General features: G+C 37.0%; 1 protein-coding gene across 1 annotated transcript in view; it reads right to left on the reverse strand.

The window, feature by feature from the left end:
• The window catches only part of LOC121812478 (adhesion G-protein coupled receptor G2-like), a 31,627-nt gene extending 22,274 nt beyond the window's left edge, over window positions 1-9,353 (reverse strand). Inside the window, exons 1-11 of the mRNA XM_042214789.1 lie at window positions 9,255-9,353; window positions 7,545-7,584; window positions 6,367-6,488; window positions 4,523-4,586; window positions 4,166-4,307; window positions 3,653-3,769; window positions 2,785-2,907; window positions 2,558-2,603; window positions 2,282-2,376; window positions 315-436; window positions 1-205 (exon numbers count right to left, since the gene is read on the reverse strand). Of these exons, the coding sequence (XP_042070723.1) occupies window positions 1-205; window positions 315-436; window positions 2,282-2,376; window positions 2,558-2,603; window positions 2,785-2,907; window positions 3,653-3,769; window positions 4,166-4,307; window positions 4,523-4,586; window positions 6,367-6,488; window positions 7,545-7,584; window positions 9,255-9,270 (1,092 nt within the window). The 5' untranslated portion in view covers window positions 9,271-9,353. The remainder of the gene's footprint in view (window positions 206-314; window positions 437-2,281; window positions 2,377-2,557; window positions 2,604-2,784; window positions 2,908-3,652; window positions 3,770-4,165; window positions 4,308-4,522; window positions 4,587-6,366; window positions 6,489-7,544; window positions 7,585-9,254) is intronic.
• Between the last annotated feature and the right edge of the window lie 1,441 nt (window positions 9,354-10,794).

Below are 10,794 nucleotides of genomic sequence, written 5' to 3' on the forward strand. Positions count from 1 at the left end.
GAGAAGGTAGAGGTGGAACCCCTCCAAGGCCATCCAGGTGAAAGTGGCCAACAGGGAGTAGTGAAGGGCAAGAGCCATGTAGAAACAGAGCCAAGTGGAGGGGTGTGCTGCCACTGCCTGACTGGGCAGGAAGTGCAGGTTGAGGAGGATCAGGGCGATGACGAGATTGATGTGGATGTTCATAGAAACATCTTTTCTGAGCGTCCTGTTGGATAGAGAAGAAGGGATCTATTGTAAATGACAACTTTCTTTGTCATATTTGATTGAAAAATATGTTGATGGGGAAAAAACAAAAACAAAAAACCACAAATTACCTGTTTGTGATGAAGAGTAAAACGGTGATGATCAGAGTAAAGAGAGACACGCTACAGCCAATCACAGAAATGTATGCTAATATCTCAATTTCTTTTTTTGAGACGTGCACAGAAGGAGACGTCTGTGGAGCAAATACACTTTCACATTATTTGTTCACATTATTAGTGGCACAAAATTGAGGTTTTTAGATGTTTTAAGTTTAGTGATTCTATATTTACTAGGTGGACAAATCCTAAAAATGGGGCGGTTATTTATTTAAGATAGTTTTTTTTAAATGTATTCATTTTACAAAATGTTTAAGTTTAGCCTTTTTAACTTTAATAACAATATTTCAGACCTAACTGCTTTTGTTACAATTGGCAAGTTAACTGGCATATTAAATCACCTCTGCTGTTTTTAACAGAAAGCTAATTAAATGTTACTGTATCCGTTATAATAAACTCACAACTTTTATTCCAGTAGCTGGTGTGTAGGGGTCATTAGCTTGTTGCCTGACCCAAGCTTTAGCTGTCAGACAGAGTGCCTCACATTTGACACTGTAATGCATAGGTACACCGTGAATGCAGTCAGCTCAATGACTGCAAGGTACCACATCATTCCACGCTTGAGTATGAGCTGCGTGGACCTTTTCCATGTTTGGTATTCTTGTACGTTGCCTCCATTTTGTTCTTGCCTGTCTGAAGGACACTGGACCTCATTTACTAATATTTGCATATAAATGTTCTTACCCTGGCTAGGGCTGCCACAAACGATTATTTTGATAGTCGACTAGTCACCGATTATTTTTGCGATTAGTCGACTAATCAGATCATGCATCCATTGGACGTAAAACCTACAGCTTATTGCACCAGCAGCATCTGCTCTTATATAACTATCATTAGCTTACAGCTTTAAGTGTTTAAGGTATGTGCTAACTAAAAAAGACAAGATGTTAGTTTATTAAATTTTAATGAAATTTGCAGATTGTTTCAGTGGAGTTTAATAAACTCAGCCATCTGCTCCTTGCTATCTAAAATATAACAGGACACCGGAGTATATTCTCGAGCATCTCACACTTCTGATGATCAGCTGTCTGCTTGACGTTTATTCAGCTGTGTAAAAACTGTAACTTTAATCTCAGCCAAACCGATTTACTCAGGAACAAATAAAATACTGAAAAAAGCCAAACAATAACATTTTTAAGTTATCTAAGTGACTCATATATGTTTAACCTGAGTAGCGAAAGACGGCGGTGGGTTTGAAAACTGTTTGCCGGGAGTCCGGTGTCCGGCGCTAGTGAGCCTTGCCCCCGGCTAGCTATCGAGCTAGTGGGTAGCAGACGTCTCCGAAAACGTCGGAGTGTTTTTGAAAATATGTGGTGTCTTGATAAACTGAGCAGATATTTAAAGTTTACACAGCTACATTCTTGCCTGAATATATGTTAAACGTTTATTTTGTGACCCAGAAAGAATAATAAGAGTAATATTCAAACTAACTAGCTGCTGCCATTGTTGGAAACTGAGCTGGGCTGCGCTATGAATTCTGGGACATAGCTTCTTCTTCTTCGGGGTTAATGGCAGCTGGCATCCTTGTACATGCAGAGCTGCCATCTTCTGTTTCAGTCCGTTATTACACGCTTAAATCCTGCTACTTATTCCTGCGTCTTTTGTGATCTTACAAAGCTTCAAACGACGCGTCGACTATTAAATTAGTCGGCGACGATTTTGATAGTCGACGTAATCGTAACTAGTCGACTAATCGTGGCAGCCCTAACCCTGGCAAACCTTCATAGCAAGCAATACTTGTTTAGTGTTTTCCTAAACTTTTGGATTTAACAAGCCTAACTGAGGCATGACAAAACTGTGATGTAATTCTTTTTAAATCTCTCCTTCTTATTTATTTATTTAAAAGATTTCTTAAATTACTGGCATAATTTTATGCCTTTTTTGTTCATTATACTTTGTATAATAAAAAAGAATAAATCTACCATGAGCACGCCGAAGTATGTGAAATGGTCACAGGAACAGGTGACATTACTCTGACCATCAGTCCACCGAGTGTGACAGCCATCCGTACTGAAATCTGGTAAGTGAAACAAAAACAACTATTATCCATGAGATGCTGTCACCTCTTAATTATATCAGTTCACTCAGAAATCTGTAATGTTGAGTGAAACTAGAAACCCAGATGACTACAAATTTAAAAAAGACATAGTTATAGTACATATTACTTTTTATGAGAGACATCATGCTTGGTTACTCACTGTTTGTTGAAAAATTAAAGAACTGACAGGAGGGTTCCTGGGTTTTCTATGGCAAAAATAAACAGACATATAACAAAATAACTATTTTATATCTGTTTAGTGTTATGCATCTATATTTTTTTACTAACTTTTAGTAATAATAATAATTTACACAGACTTCCATAATATTCAGGATTATATATCAATATGCAAGAGTGGAACAAGTGATGAAATGAAATTATAATTACATTTATATCCTTAAAGTTTATGGTGATGTTGACAGGATCCTTAAGACCTGATATTTGCTTGCCCTGCACACTCAGGATAACCAGTCTTCGATCATATACATCATATAACACTCCCGCATCAGTCTAGAATGCAACACATACACCAGTTCATTTAAAAGTTTGTTCATAATGATTTTACGTAAGATTTTTATAAAATTCTAACTGCAAAAGGGGAAAGCAACTCAGAGATAATGTCGCACTGTTTTGAATCTGTCATTTACATCTTAGTAAAAACAAGAGGTTTGTCTTTTCCCATGTACTACTACTCTACCCCCTAAATTCAAATTTTTCTAAATTTGTATTGCTTTACATTTTGATTTACATAATACCAAAAGATCAACTTCTTGTGCATCACTGTGTTTGAGTAACTCTTCCTCTTTTTTCAAAACATAATTCAGCCTGCATGATGTGTAACACAACCCTTAACCCATTTACTTTTTTCCTTTGTAATAATAATAAAGCAAATTATGTACAAAAATACTGAAAGGAATTCTGAATGAGTGTGAACTTGGCTAAAACTTGGCCAATGATATACAATCAATCACAAAAAAAATCTATGTGAATTTGCAGTTGGAGTTACGTGCAGAAATAAACTATAAACACTACAACAGTAAAAGATAAATCAGGTTTAAAAATGGTACCTGCTCACAAATCAAATAACAAGATAGCTCCCCAATACCCACTCGGATCAAGTATCCATGGGATTCATTGGAACAAGCTTGATTTAGAACTCAAAACATATTTCATATTGACTGTGAGAAAATTGTGGAGAATTTTATACACAACAGAAGAAACAAAGTATTTTACAGAAGCCCATATGCTGCCCTACCCCATTTGTTTCAGGCAACTTAAACAAGGAGAACACAATCTTGTCCTGTTGTCCAATATTCAGAGTGCTTGGTAGCTGAACATGCACTTTGCTCTTGGGGACCTGACTCAATCCTGCCTATATCATTCCCAGAAACAGAGGGAGAAATATTGCATTTGAATACATGAAATAGTATGATAGAACTGTCACAGCTACTGAAAAGTTGATGGTATTTAAAAGGCTTTTTGAAGTATTAATAGCAAGGAAATTTAGAAATGGAAATGTGTTCAGTGATGTAATAATTGATAAGAAAATAATATGACCTGCAAATTGTGCTCAAGGCAATGTCAATCAAAGCAGTAATCAGTAAAAGTCATCATCTGAGATCAAAGTGTGTGTACACATTGTTTAAATATCGTCTAACAGTTGTTCAGATATTTCAGCCCAAGCCAAAGAAATGATTGGACGTGGTTAGTATTGCTCCCAAAAAGTGAAAACAGCAGTGTCAATCCTTTCTGTCTTTTGGGTTTTTACCTCATTGTCACTGGCATAAATTTCAAGGCCTGTAAAGGAACCAGTGGGTTTGAAGAGGAGAGCCACAAAATTGCCTGAAGATATATTTATGACTCCTTTTACTGGAGTTTCTTCTAGAATTTTTTCTAGGCTCATCAAGGCTCTGGTGGAAAAGGACAAGAATAGTTCATCACAAGTATTATATTAGTTTACACCCTGTCATCGATTCAATAACACAAAAATATTCTTAATATTACCAAATTCTTCATGTTTAATGTAAAGTGTTTTACAAATTGCACTCAGACACAAATGTTCAAACACCAAATTCTGACAAACTGAAAAAAAAAATCATGTATTTAGGGTAAATAAAATGCTTACTCAGCAGGGTTTGTTTGGGTTGAACCATCCAGGATGTTTGTTGTATACCTCATACAGCAGCTGGCTGTAAAGTAATTAAAGGAAACAATTTAAATAAATTTTTCATGGGGGTATTACGTTTCAGCTCAAAATAGACATTATTCATTCTATCATGAACTTTTAGCCATAGACTACTTTGTGCAAAAGAAGTAAATGGACTGGTTCTGGTTCTTCTCACCTACCTAATGGAATAGTCCAGGGGTGAGTGGACTATTTAAGCGGGTGAAAGCAGGTGTTCAGGAAGGAAGGACCAGGTCAGTGTAGCTGTATGGAGTTTGACCTTAATTTCCGTTGATTTAAGTTTAGTTATATTTATTTGAACTGAGTTAATTATGGAGTTGAGTTTTTTTTTAAATTTATTTTTGTAAATATGGTTTGGTCACAAAATGGTGAATAAATCACTCGCTACACTGGACAGCATCTGTCTCCTGCACTTCTTTGGCTGCTTAAGTCAAGTTCTACCACATTTGGTGGCAGCAGCAGTGGGTTTCCAGGCCAATTAATGAGTGGAGAAGATGTCTACCCAAGCAAAGAGAGGGCTTGTTCCAGAATGTGAAGCAGGTGATTTACAAGATGGCAGCGACCAACAAGGGGCAGTAAGTGGCTATATTGATGGACAAGAGAATGTGGCTGAATTGTCCAAACGTTTGCGAACTCTGATGCAACAGCAGGCTGAACTCAATATAATAAACAGCGGAGCTCATGGGCAGTGACGTGCCCGTGAGCTCCGCTGGCAGCCAGCTGTGCCAGAGTGACCGAGCCTCAGGCCGAGAGAGCCCCAGGCTCCAGGCCCCGACAAGCAGCCACCAGGAGTGAGCTGATGGGTACCTGGACGCCCATCCATCTACCCTTGTCTGAGGGCGTCTGCCACTGGCAGGGAAAGTGGTGGGGGGAGATAGGCCTCCACAGTGAATGTGTGCTGTATTCATGGTGATAAGGTATCGTACCCAATTGCTGAGGTTGCAATTGAAGTTGAAGGCCAGTGTTACACTCTTTCAGTGGGAGTGCTGCAAACTCTGCCTTATCAAGTGGTGTTGGGCCGTGATCTTCCAATATTCACAGAGCTAATAACCAAGCATTCATGTCAGGCTGAAGCAGTTGAAAGTTTGTTAGTGGTCACAAGGTCAAAAGCAAAGGAGCAACAGGTTAATGCTTTGGGTTGGGATGAATTGCCTTTTGCAAATGAGGATGCGCCATTGGACGAGTCTAGCACTCATTCTAAACCAAAAAAGAGCATGTGACAGAGAAGACATGAAAAGGTGAAGAGAACAAGAGTAGCTGAACACATTTTATATCCTTTGAAATCCGAGGCTCTCCCTAGTGCTAGTGAGGTCGCTTGGCTACAGAAAGAGGATTTAACACTTGAACCATTGTTCTCTAAATGTGTTCCAGAGGCAACTAAAGTTGAGGGAAGGACGGAAGTGTTTGTGGTTAAGGAAGATTTGGTTACCACAACCAGGGCTAACACAGAGAGATAGACAACCCTTCACACTCACATTTTTACCTATGCCTAATTTAGACTCACCAATTAACCTAGGTCAATGCATATATTTGGACTGTGGATGAAAACCAGAGTACCTGGAAAGAACCCACCAAAGCATGGAAGAACAAGCAAATGCCACACAGAAAGGTGCCACAGTGAATTCAAAACCTGGGGTTTCTGCTATGAAGCGACAATGCTAAGCATTGCACCACGCTGCCACCCTAATAAATAAAGAATATTTATGAAATTCATCTAAAACTTGTCCCTGTCTCTTCTCAGTTTACTTAAGATAAAGTTAAGAGAAATGCATTAAACCACTTACAGAATGTTTCATTACAAACTGAACTGCAATAATTGCCACAGGAAGCTCCTGATACACAGCTCCAGGAGAAGCTTCCATGAGATACAAAAGACAACAGCCACCAAAGCATGCAACATGTTATCCTGGGGAAATGGAGAGAATCAGTTTAGAACAACAACAACAACAACAAAACACCACTTATTCATCTATAGTTACATGTTTTTTATCAAGGTGAATAGGCCTTGTGATAAACTTCATCATCATCAGTCCAATGTGAAGAGCATCGGTTTATATAACTATTACCCCAATTTTAATTATAGCTGGGCCACTGTGTTAAATGTAAATGTAAACAAAATGCAGTGATTTGTATTATAAATATACATTTGATTATAAATATGAACCCATATTTTATTCACAATAGAACGCACACAAAACATCTAACAATTTTAAGCTCAACATTTTAAGAAAAAAAATAAGGTAATTTTGAGTTTGATGGCAGGAACCCTTCTCAAATAATTGGGACAGGCTCGGGTGCAAGGTGCAAGATGCTAAAATGCCATAAAGTGGCAAGCATAGTATACAGGAACATTTGTGCCGAGCATAACCTGAAGGCCCCAGGGTCAAAATGGGACGAGCTTCCCTAGTGTGGTTGAAAATGACCAAGCTATGATCCTATATATAAGATATTATTGTTTATATTGAAAATTTGATGCAATTGCCTTCTAACATCAAACAGGCAAAGAATTGGCGTGTTAATTAAAAAAAGAAAAAATTAGGAATAGTGAGGCAGGGTACTTTTGCATTTGTGTTTCAATAAGATTGCACAGTTTCCCCTTACTGCACATGTCAGTAAGAGAATTAGCAAAATATTTATCTGAATGTATCCTTATTTAAATGAAAAATGTTTTGGATGTGGAATACTCATCCAGTGGAATGGAATATATGAAAATAACAATAGCAACAACTACAATAATCATAATGATAATGATTATTATATTCATAGAAAAATATGTTTAGAAAAAACATGCATGTAGAAACCCCCACAATCTTACTGCCATGTACCTTTACAGAAATCATCAATAGGCAACTTTTAGTCCTGATATTCATATTTATTTTGTGTTCTTAAACTAGCATTAAACAGATTAAATACTTAATAAAGAAAGCATCTCTAACATAAAGAGAACAAAAATGAAGCATACCCTTGCATGATGCTAGATGCCCTTGTAGAATTCATTTCCCCTGAAAAGTTAATGGAACACGGATTATGTAACAATTGGAAAAAAAGAAAATGAGTAAACTGCTGTCTTTGACAATGTTTTCTGTAAATTTATAAAAAATGACGTGTAAATGACCTGAGACATTATAATGTCTGTTTTCAGCTACTCAAAAACTTGCCTCCTATTAATGTCAGAAAGGTTTCCAAGAACACATAGTAAAGGTAAATTTCTTAGATTCCATATATACCGTATTTTATGTGACTTTGACCTTTGATTGTACTTCTGATTATTTAGATACTTTTTGCATTTCAGAAATGCTTTCTTTCAGTTCAATTCAATTTTATTTGTACAGCACCAATGGCCCTTTTATATTGTAAAGTAGACAATTATACATATGATGCTTGACATAGAAACAGTTTATTTTAAAAGTTAAATTTCAATATGGCACGGACATAAAATCAAATGATTTAGTTGTTGTTTTTGGACAGATGTTGAATGGAGTTCAACTTAAGACCTGTGTTTGTTCTCATTTGAATATTTATTATTGCTCATTGATAAGCCAAAAGCATTTCTTATCTAATTTCTCGATGAATTGATGAAATAATTGATAGATTACCATAATAATCAATCTGCAGCCCTACTCAGAATACTAAACATCAAGAGGGCTCATCCCCTGCACCACCATCCAGTGATAACGTTAGCTGAACAAACTTGTCCAACACTAAACGCACTTTGAATATGGAGAATCAAACAATCACACAAATACAAATAGGATTGCAACCTCCTTGAATTAACAACAACAAATGAAAACGAATCAGTGGCAGCCTGGTGGCTCTTTTTAATGTTTTTACATTCTCCAGCAGATTATAACTGGTGGATGCCCAGAACTTGAGGCTCTTGAACACTCATGACCACTTTTGATCACACTGCAATTGCACAGACCGCCTGATAGCCACCATTCTGCAAAGAGTGACAGTCTGACCTGGACTGATTGCAGTCCCTCTCAGAGAGATTGCTGGAAGTTTGCAAGTAACTTCTTTGTAATTTAGAGAGAATCTCCAGACAGATTTCAATCTGTATTCCTGCAGCCAGGTGTATTTGTATGGCATTTGTATTGTGGTTGTAATCCTTTAGAACAGGAAGGATGTTGAATGGACATCTAATAATTAAATGTCACATTGATATAAGTTACGTTAAATGAGAATTTCGGCTGTAGACGTAATTTTCAGTGAATTATCACAGCAAGCTTGACTTCATTCAGTTGCCGATTGATAGCAGGATATCTGAAGTAAGTGCTAAAAGTTTACTTTTTAAGGAATATGTGTAGTGCCATTGTCTTTCAGTATTGTGTCTTGTGGTGGTTGTGCCTAACAAACTTCCATTACATTATGTTAGATCTAGAACCTAGACACAGAAGAGACAAGTCAGAGGAAAATAAGGACACTAAAACTAAAAATTAGTCTAAGGAGATCATATTTGGGATGCAACAATGAGTTTTATGTTAAAAAACCGAGGATGCACTGTCCACTTCCTCACTAAAAAAGGCATCAATAAGTAAACCGCAGTTACACATAAACTAGTACTGGACACATAAAAACACATACGACGAAATACTCTAATTCAATACACTAAAGGACAATACACAAAGCTAAAAGAGCTCTCTAATATAAGGACAACAACATGATAGCCTACCCTTTTTGGATCTCATTGTAGAAATGATTTCACCTGAAAACAATCCAGAACACACCTGATGTGACAGCAGGAAAAATGCAAATGAGTAAACCTGCTCCGCTTGGAAAGATTCCTGCCAAGTTCATAAAATGACATGTAAACTATCTGAAACAAGAGGCGGAACTATCAACATATATCTATCTCTACTACTCTCTTCTCTTTTCAGGTTGGACAAACCATTTATGGCTTGCCCCTTGTCATTCGCCAGCTGTGTTTGAGCTGTTAAGAGTTTTTTAAACACCAGACAACCTTCCTTATGCAACCCCAAAGAGAATCTGTGTTGCAAAACAGAAAAAAAATATAGAAAGAAATACCAGTTGAAAAACATGGACACCTAACAGCTCCCCTAAACAAAGCCAAAACATCTCTATCGCCTGCTGCTCTCTGGCTGCCAGTGACGTGCAATACTGATTTCTATTCCGATCTGATAGCAAGTAAAATTCAGGATGGCATCGATGATACAGTATACTATAATGTATACCTTTTGTAATGAATAAAAGACATCAGACTTCTTGTTCTTATTAATTAGAAAGCATTATTATACAAGAAATAAAAAAACATGAAAAGTAAGTACCTAAATTTTCAAATGAAAAATGAGTGTGACTGATTGAAAATCATAAAACAACTGAGAAACATTTTATCAATACAGGTTATATTGATCTATCTTATGTATGAAATATTATGAGTTGTTGCTTACAGCTACTGCATATATTTTAATGATACCCAACCTACGTAATGCTCTTTAAATGCTCTACGCTACATCTTTACCTGACTAAATCTAGTCCAACTGAATCCATGTGATGGCAGGGACACACATATGACCCCCAAGGTAAACTAATACAGCTATGTACTGTAGCATGTATTTATTTACTAATTACTAATTTCATAACCATATTTGTGAATGTAAATTTGAACAAATGGGATTCTGTATTAATATTTATCATACGAGGAAGTCCCTGTTGTTTAAATGTCAACAGAACGTCAGCACTTTCCAAATTCAGCTACACGCGTGCTTCCAGCTCCACGTTTTCTTCCGCTGCACCTGGAAGCACATGTGAGCTGTGACGCATTTATACAGCTGTATTTTACATATCACCATGACAGGATTGTCAAGTAGCTTCTGTCAATCATTCCGATGAACCCGATAATATAATTACTTTCCACTGTTTTTCCGTTAATGTTAAAGTATAAATGTACCCTAAATTATTAAAATGTGAATATTTTAAAATGAGAATCAATTCTAGAGAATAAATATCTGGTATCGGAGGACTCAATATTCCAGTATTTATCTGCACACCATTATCCCACAGACTGAAAGTTGATGTATCCTTTGACCTACAGACCCGAGCGAGGATATATTCATGTATATCCATGTGTTACGGGCCTCCTGAAACTACTCTTGTGTGAGTGTGGTGTTCTCTCTGCCGCCTCCTCTCTTGCGCCACCCCTCTGTCTCTCTCTCACTCTTCTCTCTTCCCAGGACACAGCTGCTGTTCATTGG

The sequence above is a fragment of the Haplochromis burtoni genome, unplaced genomic scaffold, assembly GCF_018398535.1.
Source record: "Haplochromis burtoni strain Fernald_Lab_line unplaced genomic scaffold, NCSU_Asbu1 Contig_610, whole genome shotgun sequence".
In the NCBI taxonomy this organism is placed as follows: domain Eukaryota; kingdom Metazoa; phylum Chordata; class Actinopteri; order Cichliformes; family Cichlidae; genus Haplochromis; species Haplochromis burtoni.